Raw genomic sequence first — 25760 nt, 5'->3', positions numbered from 1 at the left:
CATCCCAGCCGGAAAAATTAAGAACTATTTTAAATAAACGCTTTAAGGCAGCACCTTTCTATGATGACCTTCTCTATGGAAGATGTAAAAGAATATCTTGTACCAGCGCTGCCATTCGAAGGCTGAGGAAAAGAATCGCAGTAAGCAAAGTTAAATTTTAATTATTTTTTCAAGTAAATTTTCTCCTCTTAAGGCAATCGGAATGAAAAGCCCGTAAAATTCCTGATCATTCAATAGAAAATAAAGAGAAATAAAAAATCAATCAGAAATAAGTGCTCTTAGAAGACTTATGTTCTAATCACACACATCCATATCTATGTATGTCGATATGCTAAATATAATTGTGTTTTTTTTTTATTATGTCTATTGTTTTTATACAAAATCAACTGCCACATATTGCAATTGCGGTCAAAAAATATTCATGCGGACATTTATAAGCCTTACGGCCCGTGTACGAGTATATGGTTATCGATGCGCTAAATGTAGCCGCCGGTCTAGCGGTTTATGCATAATTTATGATGATTTGCATTTTTATGACAGGATTGGTATTTCGTGAATGACAAGACAAAAACAAAAAAAATAGCAAAAATACTAAAAAAAACTTAACAGACATAAATATGTACATAAGTATGTTAATAAAGTCGCATTCCACAGGCACCAACACAGTCACACTCTTATATATTTTTTATTATTTTTGATTTTATAGTCGCGGGGGCTGTTGTGACATAAAATCACCTTTGGCAAGTAAGCTTTGCTCCGAAAAGTCGTCATAATCATCATTACAAAACTTTAAGCCGCAAATGTGTATGCGATTTTGGAAAATCCCATGTCTTCTTAACAAAAGGCTTTTTTTCACAAGATCAAAGCAAACGGCCGCATTAGTTTATAATGAAAGCACACTCCGCTAAATTGTTCAAATTTTATGCTTTTTTGAGGATTATTTATGAGTAATATGTAAATATGTATATGTCTATATGCATGAAAGTTTTTATAATTGGTCATGGTTTGACACCCTGCGTTTACTTTTGATATTTCAAGGAAAGACTGCCTATGTCAACTTTGGTCTTGGCCCTGTCGGTGAGAGTTGAAGAGAATTTTACAAGATTGCAAAAAGAGAGGCCAATGGTAGCAAATCTACGGTTTTACTTAATCCATATCCTGCTGATGGATACACATTCCAAGAGTTTCTTTTCAATTTAAGTAAGAGATATGTAATACCTATCTCACCCTGCCCAAATAGCTGTATTTTCTATGTTCGCGAATTCGCCTTATTAGAGCCCAGACGTAAACGGAGGGGTTTCCGGTTACCCGGTTAAAGTGTATCTCTGCTTGGGCGGATGACTCTGTTCTCAAAAACGGCCGACAGCAGCAACAATCTCTACTCCAACTAGAGCCACGGCACAGTTGAAAAAGTTCAAAGCGAGGGCAGAGCAAATGAAACACACCAATATTAGCGAAATGGTAGAGGAGGTCCGAAATGTTGAAGGAAACAGAAACACTGTAGTGCAAATACCGAGAATCACATCTCCTTTGGGACGATAAAAAAAGTAATTAGTTTTTGTGAAGTAGGGAAAATTGAGCGTTTGTGTAACAAATTTATGATTTTTTCCATATATTTTTGGTACCTTGTTTTATCTGGGTTTTTCTTTATGGCTGATAGAAACAATATTAACAAGTAAATATCGTTTTTAACCTTTCCGTAAACTGCATGATGAGCAAGAGTATTTTTCCCGATGTCAAACAGTTTCGATAATATGCTATGATATATTGAAATAATTGGACCAGGTTTGGTGGAAGTTTTGGACAAAGCAAAACAGACTTCGTTGTTTTTCTTAGCTATGATGTCGATGTCATAGGTATATGCCTGCAATTGTACGTTCTTGTGAAGTATTGTGGCTGAGCGGTTCAGTTATCCGGCTCTTATTATCTTCTCCAATAGCAGGTTAAAGAATTTATACGAAAGAGAGTCACCTTGTGTAAACCCCGTTTGGTATCAAACGTGTCGGAGGGCTTCTTCCCAATTCTGGCGGAGCTGCTGGTATTGCTAAACGTTATTTTACTTAGCCGTATTAGTTCCCCGGGGACTCCAAATTCAGACATCGCGGCATAAAGACCACTTTTCGCGGATTTTTTACAAGTATTGCGTGTTGTGAATTTGCCAGGTCTAAAACCACACTGCCCAATCAGTTCGCTGACAGTGTGTGTCAGTCTCTCACACAATACGCCCGATAAGGCCATGTAACCTATGCTTAGAAGGCTGTCGCCTTTCCTCTTGATTTTGCAGAGTACACTTCAATTTCAATCGTCGGCTACCTATGCGTTCATCTGACCATGTTCTGCATAAAAGTTGATGCATGCAGCCTATCATCTCCTCCCCACCGTAGTTGAATAGCTCGGCTGGCAGGAGGTAGGCATAGTCAGGAGGTAGGAAATCGACTCCATCGTCGTAGACTGGCGCTCGGGTTCATCTTCCCTCCATAATTTAATTACGTTCCGGACATCGGTCACTAAGGTGTTCGCCCTGGTCTTCAAATCTTCCGTAAGTCGCCTAACGTATTTTCGTCTTTCTCTTCTTATTTCGGAAAACACGTCTCGCTTCCCTCTTCAGTTCTGTACTTACGGATGTGGTTTATTCTTTTACCCTCTTTAGCAGAAAAGAAATCGATGGCAGTAAGGAATTATCCACTTCGATAATTTGCATTTTCGAGCCATATGTCTAGCCATATCATCGGCTTTATTGTCCTCTACGATATCGTTATATCAAGGAATGCAGCATATAAATGTTTCATGTTTTGACTTGACTCAGTGAAGGAGGCCATGCACGACATTTCCGAGCCACTTTCGAATTTACTTCCTTGGAGTCTTATGATTTCCATGCCGCCGGCTGTCAATGTATAAAGTCACCTTCCCTGACTGAGACTTGTATCCGGTATCAGACAAGCCGACCTATCTATGGCAAAGATCTCCGCCTTATCAGATAGGCGATATAATTGCCGTATCTGAAAGGATTTTTCCAACTTTGAGTTATCGGTGTATATGGAAATGTCATTATATACCGACAGCATCCCTTATCATCCATTACTAATTTCAATGTTGTAAATTTTGGAAAAGTTTCGTTTAAAATTTGTTAAATAAAAATTCCGTTTTCTTTAACTCGATAATTCAGATGCTCTATTGGCTATTTAGGTTTTTTTTTTTACCAGGCAACTCTTTTCAGTGTTTTGTGGTGTTTGTTTTGGCTTATCTTAAATACTAAAATTAAACTAAACAAATAAAATAAAAAAACAAAATAAATCGTTAAAAATAATCAACAATCAAAACAGCAGATCAAAGCTTAGAATCTTCTGCTGGGTGGCAAATACGACGCTTGTGGTGCCTGTGGTGGAATATACGAGTTGGATGGTGCTACTGGCGCGGGAGCAGCAGGCGCCTGTGAAGCAAAGTTCAAGACGGGTGCAGCACCGCCGCTATTGCTGGTAGATGGACCGGGCAGTGAGTCGTATTGCGACTGGATAGCGCGCTGGGCATTCTCAGCATCAGCAGGGGTCCTGTACTTGACGAAGTGCACTTCGGGTTTGTTGGTATTGCTTTGCAATGAGTTCAATCTGTTGGCCAAATCACCGATGTCAGCTTGTTTGCTGAGTACATAGATGGCGGTACGTTCATCACCAGCAGCCTTAGCCAACTGCAAAGCGGCATTCTCGAGTCCATTGTTTTCGGGTCCCTTAATGAAAACGACGCGCAAGTTCTTCTTCAGTGAGTGGGCGATCTGGTCGTTGGCGCCAGCATCATCGAATTCATTTTCGGGAGCCGAGTAGGTGTAGAATTCTTTGTTGTACTCGTTTGCTGGCTGAATTGGCTGGGAAAGTTGTGCGGCGCCTACAGCTCCAGAAAGATCAACTGATCCCTGTGGAGGATAGCTATATTGAGCCGTAGCAGCGGCAATCAAGCAAACGACCTGTAAAGAAAACGAGTATGATTTCGTTAAAAAATAATCAATTCCGAGAGGATTGTTTTTCTGTTGTGTTCCTTGTGTATGTTAACCTACCACAAATGTACGCATCTTCAGGCTTGCAGCAGTAAGTTTAGTTTTGATTGAGCGTTGAATTGATTATGATTCGATTTCTTCTGCGTCGTCATCTTTATACCATTTACCAAATGTATTGCAACAAGACACGGATGATATTATGAAATCAAGGGCCAGCGGAAAGAAGCAACGCAAATATTTAGTACCGCTTTAGTCGGTGTTAATGAAGCCGTTTCATCATTGAAATCTAACACGAAGAAGATCTGTGGCGGCGGCTTCTTCGTTGGTGGCACAAACAGATTGAAACATTAACTAAAATGGAATACGTAATGCAGTGTTACAATATAAAATACAAATATTTTATGTGTGTTCACCATAGACGATTAACATTTTTCCATAGAAAGCTAACGCCACAAATAGTAATCTTTGATCAGTTATAAGCAAATAGTGACAAATTTTTAAAACACCCTGTCGGAAATTAAAAAGGAGTTTCACTAAATGTATTGTGGCAAGGCCTCCAGTATCAGGGTTTGAGCTCCTTGAACGGCCAGAGCATAAAAAAAATCCAGTGAACTTCAATTTAAGTATTGTAGAGCGTATAGTTGGAAAGGATTAAGTCTTTCGTCAAAGTATTAACAGAGACTTAACGTCGAGGCTTTATACTTGGTAAATAAGCTAGATTTCCGTTATATGTCAAACCTTGGTACATATGCGAATGAGGTGTATCGACACATACATTTGTCAATTGTGAAGCCGCTTTCGATGGCATGTAAAACCGCTGCTTAAACGGAGCGACAGCCAATTTCACGCATCGAAAAACAAAGACTAGGAGCCAAAAAATGTTAACTGCGTTTTTAGTTTTCCTCTCTGACGTAAATATTTTTTTAAAAGGGCTTTGGAATTTAAATAATCGAAAAAAAAATTTATAAAAAAATTGTGTGCCATGAAGAATATACTGAAGAATTGAGAAAGATAAAATTTTTTGGTGCATAAGGAAGATTAGGTTTTGAAAATGTCCTTTCGAAAATTTTGATCCTTGAATGTCCTTGAAAATTTGGAATATTTATCGTTAAAAATGTATATGATAAGGAGTAATATACAGACGACCACATCCTCGAATCTCGTCCTTCTGATTTTATTAGCTTAAAAATATTAAATTAATCATGAAGTCATTTTCAATACCTTTTTGTCTGTGTGAACCAAATAACTGTATTTTTTTTTACTTCTTCATAATTTTCTTTTTCATTTGGTACCCATCTTGTTAATCTACTTTGCACTGACTTTTCTAAATAATTTTTTGGGCTAATGATATTTTTAAAGTTTCAGAGTTCTATTAAAAAAAAATCCGTCTTCAGAGAGAAAAACCAAAAACGCAGTTTTACTATATCTAACCCATATATCGACGAAATATTGATTGTTTCGTGTGGCCTTCCAGGTCACTGTTTGCAGTTTTAATTTCGAAAAAGTAGACGACATTGTTTACTTTTGAAGGAGTGTAATATTGTCAGTACTATTTTGAGATGAAAATTTTGCATGGTGATTGTCCGAATACAATTATTCATTTGGTTTTGTTTCATTTCCCACAGGGATATTTTAAATGCAAAAGAAATATGTGTGTGAAGGAAAGTTGAGTTGTGTAGAAGCTGCCGATGCGCTGAGAAATCGCTAAGTTTCAAAAATACTGCTCGTAGTAATGCGTACATACATACATATATTTGAATGTATGTACATATATGCAGCTATTCTAACTTTGCTTTATATAAAATATTGGAAATTCGAGGTTTGGTAATTTTTCCAGCTTATGAGTAGCGCATGAAAAAATGAAAATTTTCCTTTCCTGGTGCTATGTTGTATGTATGTATGTATGCTGTTTGACACTTTTTTGAGAGCTCAACTCCGCCATTTAATATAAAAAATCCTCAGAGAATTTTCGTTCTTGATAGGAGGAAAGGGAAAAGAGAGAAAACTCTCGGGGAGTTTCTGTTCAGAATCGGCCTGTATATGTACATTAAACAAAAAAGTCCGTAACCTACCGCAAAAGACAACAACAATACTGAAATATTTCAAGTTTAAAAGCAGTTCAAAATAGTAAAATTAGGTAAAGGTTGGTATAAAACCAAAATAAATTTGCTGATAATGTGTGTAAAATATATTAATCGCAAGCAATAAAAAGTGCCTTATTGACGAAGATAAAGTGAACCGATTGATTTGACGTGGTAAATGCGGTTAACTCTGTTGTGTCACAACTGCTCGTAACGCTAGGGGCGATTTGATGTGACGATTTACATATTTATGCTCATACATATGTATGGATGTGCGTATGTTGATAAGTATGTGTGATTTCCGTCATTCACACATTCAAATACATACACTTAATTTTTAGCGGGTTAGCAGTGGGTGCAAAATCTTCAATTTCTTTTCGTATAAGCGACTCATAAACGACTCTAGAGTTGCCACTTGTTAACCTTTTGCTAGGAGAGGTATATTTATTAGAAAAAAGTATCAATGCCGACATCGTTTTTAAAGTACTAGGGCAATATTGGTCATTGTCCTTAAATTGTAGATGGAGTATTAATAGGTTAGGAAAAGATGGGTGGGCGTAAGAAATCATTAATTTCTTATTATTATTAATTATGACGTTGGGAACGATAATAGCTATAGCTCATCCTTTCTCAATACATCCCACCCAAAGATGTATGCACTATCTCAGCTTGGCGAAGGGCAGATAGCTGCAGGGAAAATGCTCTTTACTCTCCTCATCTGCCAAAAAAGACGTACAGAGTGCGTATTCGATATTTCCTACGATTAGCATATGTCGTCTCCTTTGATTGTAGCCCATAGAAAGTCTTATCAGGGCTCGCAGTTCCATCTTAAGCTGTTAGAGGGGGAATTTCGCTATCACTCTATTTGACCTTCTCAAAAAGCGTCAGTTTCCTGATGTACCCGACAGTTCTCACCCTTCTTGTTCTTAAAATTGGCTCCGGTCAAACTGCGTGCTCCAAAGCACCACGGTTCGTCAATTTAGTTCGTTGCATTGAACCTCACAGTGTTCCCGTACACACATATAAATTCAAGCTCATAACATTGTGCAACGGAGTTCAGCCGCCTCCATTAACAGCTATGAATAATACTAGAAGAAGAACGAGTGATTTACAAGGACTTTTGGGATACTCGGTTTTCACTGCAGAATTTGGTTTGTTGTCAATTATCCAGTTTAATTATCCACTAATTGAAAGATCTGCTAACGAGCAGGTCTCAGCGAGATTATGTTTCTCTTTGAGCAATAAGTTTTAACCCTAAAACAGTAATCAGCACTATGACTGTCCACTAACAGTAAGAATTCGTAAATTTTACGGCTATTTTTGTTATAACAAAGATATATTTTTGATTTCATTTCCCTTAGATATAATGATTTAAAAACAACAATGGGACATAAAGGCCAAAATAATTCATAAATAACTGGTAAATTATTTTTGGTTTGCGCATGCATTGCTTTATCTACTTGGTGTTCTCCGCAAATATATCGTCCCCCGGCGCTTTCGATATGGGAATAGCGAACAAGTTGAGCGCCATCGATCATCTACAGGTATTACCCTCAGCTTCTGATCCACTGCCTTCTTTCAAACTTGGTGGTCAAGAATACTCTCTGCGTTTTGCCATGATTCTACTAAAACAGAAGAAAAGAGCTTATGGGTCATTCCATTGAAAAGAGGAAAACGACATAAATTTAAATATGTCCTATTGATCTCTATTTCAGTGGTAACCTCTTTTTAAATGACTACATTACATTAATCTGTTCGAAAACATTAAAAAATTCAATAGAAGTTGTAATTTTTATCTATGAAAAAAAGTGAAATAAAAAAAATATATATTTTTTTAAGGGTATCACATTTCGCTGAAGGGGATCTAGTTACTATCGTACTGGTTCGTTTTTGGCGATAAAGATCTTGTACGGAACTAGAAATTTTATTCAGTAGGACGCGGTTTCCCTGAAGGGAGATGCCCCACCAGCCACAACTTTAAATATTTTTTAATATTTCTATGACGATTATATAAACCTCATTTTTATTGAAAACGAAAGCGTACAATTCATATTTTACAACACACAACATCGTTCGTGAGCGCACAAGGGTTAAATAGAGTTCTTTTCAATGTTCCACCAGTCACATTCATTTAAATGTTAGTTACATAAATCTAAGAAATTGTTGGTCTTTTTGTTAATGCAATTTTATACATTAGTTATCATTCTGTGTTAAATAATATATTTCGATGTTGTATAAGTTCCGATCACATAGCTAAAATTCACAGTTGATTACATTCTGGAGTCCCACCAGCTACAACGGAATGGCCCTTATAGTTTATGATAATTTTTTGCTGATAATCTTTCAACTAGAAATCGGGAAAAAACTTAAGCAAAGAGTAAACATTCGTAAAATTTACGAATATGATAACTACCTCACATACGCAGACACCGCTAAAGCACCGCATTACCGATTAAAACAACTGATCATCGCGTGCAATGAAGCTACATATACTGATTTTCAATGAGATCAATAGCGTAGGGCATTGCCAACAGCAAATTTTCAATTTCGTAGTAATAAAATTTACAAATGCTTACTGTTCTAGGGTTCAGAAAAATGCAGTTTAATGAAAATTGTGTCTATTTTCATTTGAAAATAATAAAATCTAAAGAAATTTAAACTTAAAAAAATATTGTTTTAAGAAGAGAAAAATAAATAAAAAGAGTTTCTCAAAATTAAATTAAATAAAAATTTCAAAACCAAGATTCCAAAGATTAAAATTAAAAATACAAATTAAATGAAATAAAAACAAAATCTTTTTAAACCATTAAGATCTAAAAAGGAGAAGAATAAAATAAATTTATAAAGAAGAAAAAATATTCTCGGAGCATCGGCATGAAAAGCTTTTACCGAACTACTCAAAAGAGAGAAACCTTCTTATTGAAAATTTCGATGGACTCCGATTTATGGCACTCTTCATCTAGGAACCTAAGCATCTGCTCTGACCATTTGTAAATGGGAGGCATACAACTTTTAAATGGTACTTAGTAGTAGCATAAAACTGGTGAAGAGCTTTTAACTAAATACAAGTACATATAAAATACATATGTATTTTTTGGATTTGTAGCATAGCTAAATTTTTTTTTGCTTCTTGGCATCCCTACTCGTACTCAACGAATGACTAAATCAAATCAACGAACCAATCGTGGAGCTCTTTGATTGCTTGGCGTCCAATTGGCGTTCATCATTGTTTTGATAAAGTGGACTCATTTGCATTATTTTGTTTTGGTAACAGCAGTTTTTGCTACTAATCGTGTTGTTGTTATGGAATTCCCAGCATTAGGCTAATTTTGGTTATGAATTATTTAAAAACAAAATACCGGTTCTGTTGCCGCATAGGAATATTTCATGTTAAGCCATGGTTAATTTAAATGTCAGCTGTCACAATAAAAACAAAATATCATTAATTGGCGACAATATTTACTTTTCCTTCGTTAGGGACATATGTACACATGTATTTGTGCTAATGTGTTCTGTATTTCGCAGATCTCTGCAGCAAAAAGGCGGCCAATTTTCCGTTAAGGACTAGTACTTCACTGATTAAAATTTGACTGGTCAGAACTGGACATTTGCTTGCATCGAAAATGTCAGCCTTCGACCAGTCCCCAAGGAACCGGCCTAGAGATAGACGAAAAGTACAGTTTGGCAGTGAAAGGGTGGTGTTGTCTTGCAATTCAATAATACAAATTTAAAGAACACCACCCTGTAAATGTCCCAATCGCTTGGTCTGGCCTTGATGCAAAGTGAACATTTGAACACACATTTAGGTGCGCAGAGATGCTTGCCACCATTTGTTAGATTTCAGGAGGGTCCGGGTTCAAATGCCGTCAGAACCAACATGGTTATAAAATGAAAAAAAATTTTTTTTTTTTGTCTTTCCTAATTATGAAAAAGCATCTGCGAAGTGCAGAACGCAATCCTACTCCAACGAAAAAAATCTCCAAAATTGGACTAGTCCAGGACTTTCTTACGGTCAGTGTTGATTAGACCGGTCGTTTTCCAATGACACGCCAATGCTAAAAATGGCAGTTGAAACCATTGGCAAGGGAATTATGAGGGACTAGTGCTGGTAACAATAGGAACTCTCTGAGGGCTAACCTAGGGTGAGTCTGAATTGCTGCAGGGATTTTTAGTGCCGTTTTGAATTTTATACGTATGTTAGTTTTTTTTTGTTTTCTTTTTCTTCACTCCACCAATGACTAAATATTTCTGGATGTAGGTGTTAGTTTAATAATTGGGTTAATGATGTCGTACCGTGGATTCATGCTGATTTAAAGCTGTCATCTTTGCAAAAACGGTGTCAGCCACAAAGCTTACATATATATATGTTGGTACATAGCAATGGTTAAGTCGGAGCGGTCTTCAGATTCCGGAGCAGTATATACTTATGTACCCCCAGTAGGAAAGTTTCCGAAGAAATTTCCATATGTGTGAGCGATCACATAACCACAACCTAGTGCAAAGCCCCCTTCGAATATGTTAACAAGAAAGTATCAGCGACAGTGACGGTGACTACTTGCGTTATTAAGAATCAGGTTCTTTGTTGTGCTTCTGTCTTCATACATTCGCGCATGTGTACTTCGTGACCACAGCGCGTTAGTCATATGAGGAGAGTACCCTTTTGGCATGTTAGCGAAAGTAGCAGTCAAGGAAGGGAAAAGAGAACTGATAGGATGCATAACCAGCGCTGTCCATAACTGGGCAAATGTTGATTTAAAAGTACTCTAATATTTTGCGATTTCTTGGCAGAAAAACGGCTATCCGAGCAGCGTCATAAAAAGGTCCAATGGTGCCAAGTCGGATGACATCCCCTACACGGGAAATTATGCGCCTGATAATCCTTTGTTGCATTGAAACGTATTCATGACATTGTGATTGATGAGATGTCTTCAGTTATTTTTTGGCCTGAGATTTGTATGGATGGAGACTTAACTGTAGGCCCCTTCCCTTTGTTTGTGTGACTTAATTAAGAAGCACACCGCTAATTGTAAAAGAAGTCAAATATATTTTCCAGTTGAAAAAGGAGGTATTTGCGAGTCCACCAGCTACTGCTTTCAGTCAAAGCTTTTCACTTAAAAAATCATAAGTATCTATGTATATCATTATGCTGTTCTATTGATAGGTATTAGAATTGTCAAATAACACCATTTATTAGCCGCAACCAACAACCTGGCTCCTTTCATAACACCAATCAAACAACACATACCTACATATATACTAAAAAAAACAATCAATCATAGGACCTGCATGCATTGTCAAGAAAGCAATATTTCATTTTCTTTTGACTTGATGCCATATTTGCACTATGCAATGTTAATAATAATTGAACATCATTCAAAAATTCTTATTTATAAGCTAATACATTTCTATCCTGGTTTAAAATCGAACACCTGGAATCCTCTTGGAATAGAGGCGAACCATCTCTCTTACAACAACATTTAAAATAATCCCGAATATCCGAAACAGCTAATGGAGCTTAATGTCGTAGAACAGTGTTGATTTGATTATTTCTGTCTGTCTTTCTATCGAATTTTGTGAACTATCTACAAAAAATAAAAATCTTAATTCACCGTTGCGGTTAGTAAAGTACTGTTTAATTAACTGGACGTTAATGCGGTTGTTTTCAGTTCAGCGTGTAGCCAAAATTGGCTAACTAATCATAAATTATGTTTCTAAGTTTTAGCTCAGAATGTTCACTTATGCGAGAGAGCCGTCAAAAAACCGAAATTAGTAAAAATTATAAATGTATCGCCGTTATGGTTAAGCAAGCCAACCGGAGGCAGTCGAGACAGCATGCAAAATCGAAATATTTATATGAGTGGCGTTAGTTAGTAAATGTTAGAATAAATTTGCGTTGTTAATTAATTGGTTAGAGGCGGATTATAATCAGCTAATTTCGCGCATCGAATTGGATTGAGTATATTGACCCAGTTCATACGCTGACGTCAATGGCTTTTAAAATTTGAATTTTTTATGATTAAATACATACCTACATATGTACATAACAACATTTAGAGTGATTTGAAATTTTTCTTTAAGAATGTGGTATTAATAAAATTGACTACTTAATTTAGAATTAAGATGTGGGTATTATGGAATGGGGGTATTTTGTTAATTTTTACAAGACAACATTAAAACGAATATCGGTGATCCCAGGGTTAACGATCAGCACAGCAGTCGATGCCTGGCAAATGTTGATAAGCCTCCAAGTTAAATACCTGTTACGAAAAACCGTTTATTTATTTATTTGGTCTACAGAAAAATGTTTTTTTACAGGCAAATGAGAATAAAACATTTAGATATTTAAATATGTGTGATATATTACAGAGTAGACTAATTATACATATTGATTTTTAATAATAATAATAATAATAATAATATAAAATAGCAGGTTTGGTAGCTGGCGAGGCCTAGTCTCAAGTCTACTTTTGTGTGCGGCGGGCGGAAAGGTCTAGTTTCTACTCCGCGCTATGGACAAGCTGTTGAACAAGGTCGGAAAGAACGAATGTCATTACTATAAATGTGTGGCAGGTGAAAAGCTCTAGGTTCCGCTCCGCGCTGTGAAGCTTGAAATGGAGGAATAATAACTTTTATCTGAAAATTACACACATATGTACATATTAAGTAAGCATGTTTGTTGTATTTACATACATATGTATGTATGCATATATATTTTAATCTAGACACATTACACTGGTCAACAGTGGCTTGGGTGCCAAGGAGCTATAATTCTTTTTTTTGTCTTAGAACCTTATCGGTTTTACATAAATATAACAAATTTTTATTTCCTGCGTGTAGTTTTTAGAATTTTGACTTGTACAGAAGAACGCAAATTTGCACTAAAAATGAATTTATTACGTTATTATGCACATAAAAGCTTACTTTTTCATCAATAACTTGCTTCATTTCATTTCATTCATTCTTTTTGTCAAATTTTTATAGGCCGATAGATATATGTAAATTTCGACAACTCAATAAACATTGATCAATTTGAATAATTCGACACGTTTGATAATTCGATAACTTTCGGTAACTGTAAAAATTCTAAGATTCGATAAATTTCGGTAACTTTCTATAACAAAATTTTTTATGACAGAATTTATTTCGATTCTTATCAAAAAATTTCAATAAATTGTCTAACCCTATCAGTTATTCTAATTCTTATGTATTTCTAATTGTTTCCAATCTCGTTTTCATCATCAATTTCGCCTTCTTCACCTTTTTATCGTTTCTTTTCCCATTCTCACATTTATCTTTTCATTTTCAGTTCTAATACGAATTAAAACAAAATGCAAACACAACTCAAATTGCACAGGTTGCAACAACCACTATACAAAAATACGGACATTTTTGAACGACGATTTTGGTAGTTAATTTCAACTAATTTTAAAGTCATGAATATTTTACTGATCTACAAAAAATTCCTTCCCAATGCTGTTCTTGGTCTTGAAATCGGAAGAATCGCCAAACGAACCCTGGCAAAATTGATGTTAGCGAATTAATATAAAGATAGATTTGGCTCAATGAAAAAACTTCTACGCGATGAAGAAATCAACTTATTTATAGACACGTAAAGATAAGACTCAAAAAGTGCTTACAGTCAGTCTACAAAACTGACTTAAAATTCAAAACTATACCTAGGAAAAAAAAGTTTCCCGTTGCTAATGCACAGCACAGCTAATAATGAACCACTAACAATATCTCGGTACGGAATTTTTTTTTAATTGTTGACTTGTGTTATAAATCGTAGAGGGAAATATCAAAAAAGAGTAATCACTCCTTCTGCAAGCCAATATTTTTCATTCTCTTATTTGTCTAACTAAAAGAAAATTAGTATCTGTTGTCACCTAGGGCTAAACGAATTCCCCAAATTTGTTTGTCATTTGTCAGACAGGCCAATCAACTGCAAAGGGAAGTGGCAGCTTACTGAAAATCGGGTTTCATACACACACACACACACACATGCATATACACTATTTATGTCCATCATTAATTTCTTAATTTCAATATGGTCACAAATTCAAACGGGTCAAGGTCTTGCTACTAACTACATAGTTCACGATGCGGCAATTACATGCCTACTGGCATATGTTTTTTCATGAATATGCGCATAAATTAAACGTGTTTTTATTTAACAGTACTAAAAGATGAACGAACACATTTTACTCGTATAAGGTACGATTGCTATGCTGACAAATGAGTTGCAATCCGAAATTATAAGTATGTAAGTGACAAAATGATGAACTGAATAAACGTGATTGGAATTACATAGATAATGTGATTAATATGAAAGGAGGAATTCAAGATCAACAAGAAGGGTCATGCTAGTGAAGCATTGGTGTACACCTCTTTTGAAAAACTGACAGTTTTTTTTTGCAAATTTCATTAAGAAGTTTGCCTAGTAACCATAAATCATGTTAGAAAATGTTGTTGACATATATGATGACAAAACTAAAGCCCGTTTTACTCAGTGTCTCTTCTTCGCTGATCGACTTCGCGGCTGTCCCCAGATCGAAAAACGAGAAGCCAAATCGATAATGTTGAGCTAGAAAGGAAGGCACGCTTCCAGTGTTTTAGACCAGCGTATACTTCGAGGCCCAAACATCGACTTGTTGCAGCCAAGATACGCACCCGCCAAGGAAAGCTTAATGTGGAATAGATGTAATCACAACAGACGGCCAATGCATTCGCTAATCGACTCTCACAACTCCTCTCTGAGAGCACTCCTCAACAAACCGACAAAGGCGAGTGGAACCACATTTACCGCTCATTAAGTACCGCCGCAGAAGAAGTAGTGTATTTTAGGGAGCCCGAAGGAGGACTGGTATAGGGTAACGCTATGATCAAGCGCATTGTGAGCCAAATGGGACCATTATAGCGAACTGAAGAAGGAAGCGAGACGTATTTGCCGCAATAAGTATAGAAAAGCCAAAGTACTTGAGAGAAGATCTTGAGAATACCTGTAAGAACAACCATGGCGACCTAGTGACTTATGTCTAGAACGTACTGAAATTATAGAGGGCACACTTTTCCACCCTACTGAATGGTAGCAGAACTTAAAGTTCTGGAGAAGACGAGGCCACAGTCGATGACAATGGAGTCGATGTCCCACCGGCTGCCTTTGTCGAGGTGCAAATAACAAACATGCGGCTGAAAAGCAACAAACCTGACCGCCTGCCAGCCGATCTGTCCAATTACGCGACGAGGAGTTGATAAGGTGCATGCAACAACTCATATGCAGAATATGGACAGCTGAACGCATGCCCGACGACTGGAATTTAAGTGCGCTCTGACCAATCCACAAGATAGGCAACGCCGCCATACGGGCCAACTACCTCGGCTTCAGCCATCTAAGAATATGTTACAAGGTCTCAGCAAGTGAATTGTGTGACCAGGTATTCACACTCAAGATCTATTTGTCGATCTCAAAGTCGCTTTCGACAGCACAGAAAGAAGTTGTCTTTATGCCGCCATGTCTGAACTTGGCATCCTCGTAAAACTAATACGGCTGTGTGGAGCAATACCACCAGCTCCGCCAGAATTGGAAAGGACCACTGCGTGCTGTGGTACCCTGCAGGGAGTGACGTTAGCTTATACCTAACTTTAGTCTGTTTACGCGAACACTAGTGCTAACTATTAACTGTGTATTTTGTTCGAAAAAAGCTAACTACTTTTGTGGGGCGATGGCCGCAAAAAAGTAAGACCTGGATACCTCTGCATTACATGTCAACTAACTTGTAACTAACTACTTTTGGACATAAAATATCAATAAGAAAAACAAAATATTTTTTTGTTTTTTTACTTTTTTATTTACTTATTTATTTACTTTATTTTATTACATTTCATATTTGTTTACATATTCTGCTCTGGGTGGCCCCATATTCGAACACCGTCAGACATAACTTCAAAATGATAGTATAAAATTTCGATCTTCCTTTTATTTGTCCTGAATATGAAAAAGAATCTGCGAAGTTCAGAAAAAAAGTGTATTGAAAGTAATTTTTGTATGAGGATATTTAATAGAAACTTGTAAAGAAAACCAACTCCCGATTGCGTCTGCATGACTCCTGCACGACTTTACAATTCACTTTAAGTTGGTTTTGTCATAGCTAATTAAAAGTGAGGTATTAATCGAAATCTCGCCAAAAAGCTAACTATAAGTTGGTTAGTTTTAACAATTGATAATTTTTCACTGCAGGGTATGTACATAAATTTGTATGCATGTGTGCATACCCTGCAGTAAAAAATTATCAATTGTAAAAAAAAGTAACCAACTTGTACTTAGCTTTTTGGCGGGATTTCGACAAATACCTCGCTTTTAATTAGCTCTGTCAAGACCAAATTAAAGTGAGTTGCAAAGTCGTGCAGGAGTCATGCAGACGCAATCGGGAGATTGTTTTCTTCACAACTTTCAATTTAAAAATCTCATACAAAGACTACTTTGAATAATTTTTTTCTGGACTTCACAAATACTTTTTCGGATTCAAGACAAATAAAATGAAGTTCGAAGTTTGATGTTATCATGTTGATGTTATGTCTGACGGAATTCGAATATTTGGCCACCTATTGCAGAATATGTAAATAATTAAATAAATATGCAATGTTGAATGTACGTTAAATAAATTAAAATGTACAAAATACAAAAAATAACTACATGTTTTCTATTGATATTTTATGTCCAAAAGTAATTAGTTACAAGTTGCAGAGATATCCAGGTCTGACTTTTTGCCACTAGCGCCCCACAAAAGTAGTCTGAAAACATTGGTGGACAATACTAAATGAAAAGGAAGCTAGCCGTGTTATTGAAGAAAAGAAAAAAGAAAAAAGGAAGAGAAAGAGTAGGGTGCAAGGAGTTGATTCCAAAAATAATAATTAAAAAAAAAAAAAAAAACTAAAACGTAGCCCAGAAAATTTAAACGCCATCTTCGCCTCTAGACTAACAATTTTTTATTGGTCCCCCCATTTGGGGTTTTGACGGACCAGTAAAATATAGTTACTAAGAAAAAATGGTTAAATAGATAGATAGGTGTTATTACAGGCAGTCCCCTGAAGAGAAGCAGAGTTTTCCGATCGAAATATCAAGAATTCTATACCATTTCAACGAATAGTGTTTTTTCTCATATAAGATACATGGAAAACTTTGAGCGCTTTGAGCGACATGTAAATATTTTTTGATTTCAAAATAAAATAAATAAAAAAAAACAAACTTTCTAATACATTGCAAATTTCTATAACATTGAAAATTGATAAAAGCGTTTTAAAATAGGGGTATATTTTTTCGGTATAGAACAATCCTAGGGGGTGAGAGGATACCAATTCCGACTGCACTTATTCGCATGTATTTTTGGACCACCCTAATCGACATACATATGTAGATACATGTGTATTTATGTGTCGTGACGAAATAAATTCAGATTTTATTCATACAGTAATTTACTATGATTTTAGAAAATATTTGCATATGCTTAAAATTAGAGCAATTCCTGATGCTCGTATAACGGAAATATTAAACATTTGTTTAACACTTATGTAAGAAAAGCGTAGCGAAACGCACAACAAATTAAATTGTTGCAAAAAAGTAATAAAACCTAAATAACATTTTAGCTAATTAACGCAACAAATTTATTACTAACAAAATAAACATTTGTTTTTATTTTATGTAAATCATATACATAAAATATCTATGTTTTCGTGCGTGGCGATTAAAAAATCTAACAAGCGCACGAAATTTTTGAACGTCTGACCTCTATCGATAAAAGAGGGCAATTAGTGAATGGAATTCAGGTTAGCGCGTCATGTCCAAGTTTGGTTTTTTTTCTTGAATTTTTTCGAATTTGGTTTTTGGAATTTTTTTTTTTTTTTTTTTTTTTTTTTTTTAATTAGAAATTACCAAATGTTTTCTTTGCTAAAAGGATTATCGCATAATGAATGGCAAAAATGAATAAATGATTTTTTAAAATTCCTATTTTTAATGTAACATATGATATAAAAAAAGCACCATAGCAAATTAACAAAATACATTTTTTTATCAAAAATATTTTCGGACTAATTTGCTGAAAAAATGGCTTTCTTTTTATGCCCATGTTGCATTGGTTTAGTTAAATTTTGTAGAATCAAAACTCAGTGGCCACCTTCCTCTATTATCCTAAGGGGTAACAATTAGTATATAAGCAAATCATTGCTTAAGATGCTTTTTGTAGTGTTCATGAATAGTAATATTGCACCTTTATTTTATAAACAAAAAATTAAATAGGTGTGGGAATGAAAATAGGTGGCAGACCTTTTCAAAAATATTTCTGGTTCAGGGATTTTTAAAATACCATTTGATAACCATATTATAATGTCTTATTTAATTTCCAGCCAATTTCGAATAGGTGGCAACTTTTAACGAGTATCCTCGGAGGTAATACCTCTCTGGATAATCTTACTATGCAAAATATTATCTGTATACAATATTTATTGAAAATCGTTAGAGCCGCTTTCGAGAAGCCTATGAATTTATATAAGGACACATATCTATATACAAAAATGACTCATTTAATGTAATAGCCCTGCAAACCTTTTTTTCAGAGTATTCTGAATAGTAGAGCTATTTTAAAGAATTCGTAAAGATCTCATCATATTTTTTGCCGAATATTCTAAAATGAAATGAACTATGCACACTTCGATTATTTTACGAAATTTCGGTAAAGCAATTAAAGTTATGCTGCTATTTCTCTCTTCTCTGAATTTCCAGCAGAATTTTTTCAGTATTTTCTTTATTTTTCGTACAGAAATTTCTTTACGAGTTCGTTTCAATCACTTCATATAATTTTTTTTGAAGATTCGTAAAAAAATCGTTACAGAAATAAGATACTCCCAAATATTTCACATGGAATGTAGCCTTGATTTGCGATATTCAGTTTATTGTGGAATCATCGCCAGTTTGTTAAAAATGGTCAACAGATTTCCCCAAAACTATAGAATTCATACGTGGCAGCATGGGCGTAGCCAGGTAGGGGCAGGGGGGTGCTCGAGCCCCCCTCGTTCTGGCTACGCCGATGCGTGGCAGTCTATTTAACAAAAGATATTGATCCACGTTGACACAATTTGAATGCAGACGGTTAAATTTTGAGTTTTCTGATTGAAAATTTAATTATGGAACATGCCACTTTATGTCGCAATCAATGCAAATAGAAACGTTGCATTAAGAGGCCTAGTGCATTAAGAGGCCATAGTAAAATTTAGCAAAAAATGTTTCGTTTGATATTTTTACTCTTTAACTCCCTGGAGGCCGCTGTGGTTGCGCGGTTAGAGGTGCTTGCTACCACTCCTTAAAAAAGTTCCTTAGTCCGAACAACATCTAAAAAAGAAAAGGTTTTTTCTAACAGCGGTCACCCGTCGGCAGGCAATGACAAACCTCAGACCTTGAAACATTTTTTCATAAAAACCATTTGCCATAAGTAGGCGGTGTAAAATTATAGGTAACTGCATTTGTGTTATAATATCAGGACGCACGCCACAAATATAGAAAAAATATTTGATATTATTCTTTTCCTTCTTCTTTTTGGCAACTGACGACAATTGGAACGTGGCGTAAACCTAGCGCGTTTCCAACTCGTCTTTCCAACGCAAAAGCGGGGCTCTGTTATCGGTGTTAATGCTGGTATACAGCTAACCGAAGTCCTTTACTTTGCTGAAATTGTAACTGTCAACAGGGATGTGAGTACTGAGATCGGATTCGATGATAGGATGTATTTAGTTTTTAAATATTTTTTTTTTTCAATTTCGAGGACTGATCCAAGAGCTTGTGTAAGCAAATCCAATTTTTGGCAGTAAATAGCGGGTTTTCGATACGCGGAATGGCGATACGCGTTTTTGTACTTTATGGGAAACATTTTTTTTTTAGTAAAAATATTAGTACAATACAGCGATGTTCTACTGAAAAATTTCAACAAATTAATTTTCGTGATTGGAATAAAGAAAACTATTTGGGATACGATTTGCACCAAATTTTGGCAAACACCCAATTGTGTGACACTGCTTTTAAACTTGTATATATTCGGATGTTGTTAAAGAATGAACTATAAAAAACTAACCAAAATTAAATAAAAACAAAAATAATATTTTAAAACTGGTCAAAATTTGGTGCGGCTATAATTTTTTCTACTACTGTACATAAGTAGACTATGATTACTCGGCCGTGCAATCATAGTAGCACAACATGATACAAAAAATAATGTAGTTCCTTTTAATGACATTCGTTGTTGTTGTTAACCATTTGTCTTTTACTAAAATTATGACATTTCCTAAAATTCATGTTACCTGATCACCAACATATATTTTTTTAAGCAGAATATTTCATCAGTCAGCTCAAGGACGTGGGATGTGACAGACTTGAAAATTTAGCCGGAAAAATACGTTTCGAATTTCGAAAAGGGGGTTGCCGAAACAAGGTTTCAGAACGCAAGAAGAAAGTGATCAAAATCATACTTATGTCAATTGTTTATCGGAGGGCGGTTTGTACAAATCGACTTCGAGTTTTTTGCATACATTGGAAATTTTAAATTAAAAATTTGTTAAAGCTATTGGTGATACGCTAACTAAAAAGCCAAATTTTTTGCATAATCTGATGAGAAATTTAAAAGTAAATTTGGTCCAAAATATTAGACCGTGCGACAGTAAATTTTATACATAAAATATTGATTATATTCGCGAAACTATGGGTAAATTATAGTAAAACTGCATACTTAGTTTTTCTCTCTGACGTCAAGATTTTTTTAAAAGGATTTTGAAATTTAAAAAATATGATTATTTCAAAAAATTATTTTAAAAATTCAGTGCAATGTAGCATAACAATATGGATATCGTAAAAAAGGAATAAATTCTGTAGAATTATAACGGAATACATTTTTCTTTTCCTAAGGACGAATAGATATGGAAAATATTCTTTACAAATTTTGTCCTACATATCCTTGAAAATGTGTAATATTTAATTTTTTTTTTTTCAAAAAAATAATGCTTGGAGAACTAATATACGCACGACCTCATCATCGAATTTTGTCCTGCAAACTTTATTAACTTAAAAATATAAAATTTATTAAAAGCGCATTTTCAATACCTATTCGTACTTTTAACCCAAAAACTTTATTGTTTGTAAAATCAAAATACAAAATTTTATCTCTCATTTGGTACCCATATTGTTATTCTACATTGCACTGATTTTTTTAAATATTTTTTTTGAATTAATCATTTCTTTAAAAATTCAAAGTCCTTTGAAAAAAATCCTCACGTCAGAGTGAAAAACTACAAACGCAGTTTTATTATATTTGGCCCATAGTTCTGTCGTGGTTTTTGAAATATTTTTGTTTTTGTCGCACGGTGTTATAAAAAGGTTTTATTTGGGAAGAATTAGATTTCTAAATCACAAGATTGCATTCAAAATTAGTAAAAAGAAAAAAAAAATAACAACATCATGCTTTTGTGGTTTGAATTACAAAATAAAAAGAACAATTACGATGAAGTCTCCCTTAACAGTTCACATTTTAAATATTTTTAATGAAAAAAGTGCGTAAGTCAAAAAAAAAACACCAACACACACACACACTGGTAATGATTTTTGATTTGAAGTTTTATTACATTGGTAAACATATGGGAAAGAAAATAATCCGATCTGTTGTTTTCATATTATTCAAGTGATATTATTATTAAGTTTATAATACTCACAATTTATGAAACTTGAAAAAATTTACAAACAAAATACGGGCAGGAATTTCAAAATTTCAACCCTGTTTGTGTGGAATATTTTTTTTATCAGTAGTTTTCTTTTAATCAATCTATTTTGAAATAAAAGCTAAAATAAAAAAAATATTTTGTCAGAACCTTCCATCTAGCCGGAGTTATATGTACGATTATGTATATACAATTTTAGTATGGCATTCACCAATCCCAGAAATTATTATGCTAATCAGCACTGAAGCGACCGCTTATAACATTATGACTAGTCATCAACTTATAAGTCAAAACACCTATTATTCAAAATGCTGCGTTGGTTTTTTATGTGTTTTAAATGTGTCATTTATGGTTTATTAAATAATAATGATTTATGTATACAAAATACGTTTGATAGACGCGCTAATCCGCCTTTAACCCAAATATACAAGTTTAATTATGTTTTTTTTTTGTTGTATTGGTCTAACTTTTGTTTGAAAAATATTAAACAACGAACCAAGCAAAATGTTATTCATTTATTCTAGGAATAAAAATAAATTGTTTTTGCAAAATCGTATGCGTAAGTTAGTAGTTAGGATTGCCAAGGTAAGTAATAAAGGTTACACATGAGTTCGTCAAGGATTAGAGGCATGAACCACTTAACAATAGTAAGGTTTTTTATTTTTAGAATTTTAAATTGTGTCGTTATTGCAGAGGACCACCGATATGTAAGTAAAATGAGTGCACTAAAGTTTGATATCTTTTATACAGCCCAACACAATTTCTACTCCATACAAAATCTCGAATGATCCTGTCTCATTCCGAGTCTGCCATCAGACACCGTTAGAATCTCAAAAACAGAGCACAACATAGATGTTACTAAATTTAAATAAAAAACAAATAAAGAAGCATAAGTTCGGGCGAAACCGAACTTTGTATACCCGGCGCACGAATTCATAAAATTTAATATAATGTTTTGGAATTTAAAGTTGTCTGAATAAGCACTTTCTCCGAGAAGAGTCGTTTAAGCTCTACCAAGAACGCTATCAGTCTGACTCTCGAACAAGCAAATTATGTTCATAGACATAACTTTCAAATTTTCCTTATATATATATAAAATAGTACCCTGAAATGCCAGCTTAATAGGGTCGAACCTACCCTACTTGGTGAGATTAAATCAGCTATTGAGATTAACACATTTTATCATAACTAGGTGGTAAGCAGGGAAATACAACGTAGAATCACTCCTGCCAACAAGTGCTACCTTTGGACTGAGTAGGCAATTCAGAAATAAAGTCCTCTCTCGACGTACAAAAACAACACTCCATAAGTCACTCATCATGACGGTGTTTGTGTATGGCGCCGCAACGTGGAAAATGACAACGTCCGATAAGGCGGCTGTTGGAGTGTTCAAAAGAGATATTTTGCGGAAGATTTACGGACCTCTACGCGTTGGCGACGGCGTGTATAGACATAGTGCAGCGAATTAAAATACAGCAGCTTCGCTGGCTTGGCAATGTCGTTCGAATGGACTCCGATGCCCCAGCTCTGAAAGTATTCAACTCGGAATACCCCTCTGGTGGTAGCAGAGGAAAAGGTAGGCCCCCATTGCGATGAAAAGACCAGGTGGAGAAGGACTTGGCTTCAGTTGCATTTTGAATCGGCGAACAGAAGAGAAACGACTGGCGTGCTTTGTTGAGCTCGGCCAAAATCGCATAGGCGGTTACAACGCTAAATAAGAAGAAGAGGAAAAAGAAGAAGGATTAAGGCCGAAATAGGAAACCGATTTCGTTGAGATACTTCAATTTGCACTCGCGTTATCGGAGTTCAGGATTCGAAGTTTTTCAAAAAAATACTATTTGGCCCAAAAACGTCTAACTCGAGTTTGTTCCCATCCACTCGCCTGCAAGTAGAAACATTTGGTTATGTCATTAGTCCATGCTAAACTTAGGGCAGCCAAAAGCTCAAAGATGTGATTGTGAAATGAGCGTGTTTTAGTACTCGATAGCGCAACCTAGTGACGGAGAATTTCCACTTCTTTCTCGTCACGGCAGCTGCAGCCGAAGCCACTGGCGTCAGGCCTATTCTAATTGAACGAGGTTTTACGGATGGTCATACGCTTGGCTCATTCCGACCATCTTTTACTTGCCTTGGTAAAAAGAGTTGACGTCAGGCAGGGTGCGTAGTAAATTTTCAGCATTCTCTCTCTTCAGCAATTGTTGCCGAGATTTCACAGAATTTCATTGGACTTATAACTGCTAAACTAAAGGAGTGAATAAGCTAAAGTGAAGCCTCTTTTATTGCTGCGAGCTCTGACGTAGTTCGGCAAACTTAAACGCAGACCCAATGAAAGGTCTTTCGAGTATATCACGTTTCCTAATCTAGAACCTAAGAGCGAATGGTCTTATATATCAAAAGGTGAACTTGTTCCCAACTTCGATAGGCCGTACTGTGTGTCTGGTAACCAATAAATGTTAGGTGCATTCTCTTTGTTGTAGCTTATTGTCTCCTTTATTGCAAACGTTTCAGCCTGAAAAACGCTTGCATTCTCATAGGTGAAGGGATAACTTTAGGTTATATTGCTCCATGAAACCCCCTGCACCAAATACGCGTTCCATCTTGGACTCGACCATAAAGACAGTTAAGCCCTTAAGGGACTGGACTTTTCCCCGAGCCTAGTCAATTCGGCTTAAGAATTTCGTGCGGGGTTTGTGGTGAATGCAGGTCGGGATATAATGATTGGGCAGCGCTTTAATTTCAGGCGGTAATGCGTCTACTGCAAATAAAATTTTTATTTTGGTTTTTGTTTTTATTTGGTTGATATCACGACTTTAGTATAGAGTCAGCTGTTGGACTGAAAACTTATACACTTAGGTTCTATTACACGTGAATATACTCAATTTACTCTTGAAAAAAAAAATATATATATATATAAAGCCAAAAAACGCCATCTTTAAAAATAATGGGGCATATTCATAAACAAAATTAAGTCACCCTTAAAGTTAGTGGTTGCTTCTTGACATAAGTCCCATATGCTATCCTATGCTATTGGTGATGCACCAAAGGGTTAATATTGCTACGAAATACATATATTCAAAGCGAAGTTATTGTTGAACTGACGCATAGTTTTAGGAGAGACGTATAAAAGTTTCGCGAAATAAAACTAAAAAAAGAAAGCAGTACCATCCAAGGCATATTAAACATAATAGCAGTAGAGCAGACACAACCCTGCCATGTATTTTGTTGTTGCTTGAGAAACATAGAATGTCAAAACAGAAAGAAATCTAAGCACGTTCGCCCAATCAAAAGCAAGCAAGAAGGAAGCTAATTGATGTGTATGTGAATGTGTATATGAATGTAGCAAAGTTTGACAGTTCAGATTTTTCACGTAATAGAAAAAAATCAAAACAACAGCCCTGCTGCTACTACCTTGCTACTACCTGTGTACCAACTATTGCTATTGGTTGAAAATTTTCACCAAACCGGAAGATACAAAGGCGAATTCGCGAAAGAAGCGTACGATCACATACATCCATACTTATGTAGGTACATATAGATACCACTTTAAACCATTGAAATTAAACGAAATGGCGTAGTCATCAATAGATACTTACAGCTACATACCGGCATTTGTATACCCTGTGGGAAAGTCTCCAGTTCTGAACTGGTGCGCTTCTAGTACATATAGACCCATTACTGGTTCGCGATAAATCTCTTTTGCATGCAAAAAACTGGAAATTTTCCCCCGCTGCACTACCTTTTATATAGTTCGGACCCAGTTCTAAATTCGACAGATGGGATCTAGTTCGCTTTGCACCCCGTTTTTATAGTTCCGAACCAGTTATAAAATCGACAGATGAAAAAGTAGTATGATGTTTTCAAACAGATTCTTTTTGGTTTTACCATGGTAGCAATTTTTTTTTATTATTTTCAATCTGAAATCAAATTTGTTGGAAATAATG

The 25760-nt window shown here is 35.4% G+C and overlaps 1 protein-coding gene across 1 annotated transcript; it reads right to left on the bottom strand.

Moving 5' to 3' along the window:
- Window positions 1–3334: 3334 nt before the first annotated feature.
- LOC118738443 lies at window positions 3335–4063 on the bottom strand. Its single transcript, XM_036469381.1, has 2 exons — window positions 4049–4063; window positions 3335–3958 (listed from the first exon to the last, which is right to left on the bottom strand). The coding sequence occupies exons 1-2, from the start codon at window positions 4061–4063 to the stop codon at window positions 3335–3337; spliced, it is 639 nt and encodes a 212-aa protein (XP_036325274.1).
- Between the last annotated feature and the right edge of the window lie 21697 nt (window positions 4064–25760).

The sequence above is a fragment of the Rhagoletis pomonella genome, unplaced genomic scaffold (genome assembly GCF_013731165.1).
Source record: "Rhagoletis pomonella isolate Grant_MI unplaced genomic scaffold, Rhpom_1.0 Rhpom_scaffold_00004, whole genome shotgun sequence".
NCBI classification, from domain to species: Eukaryota; Metazoa; Arthropoda; class Insecta; order Diptera; family Tephritidae; genus Rhagoletis; species Rhagoletis pomonella.
This window is presented reverse-complemented; position numbering and strand designations above follow the sequence as displayed.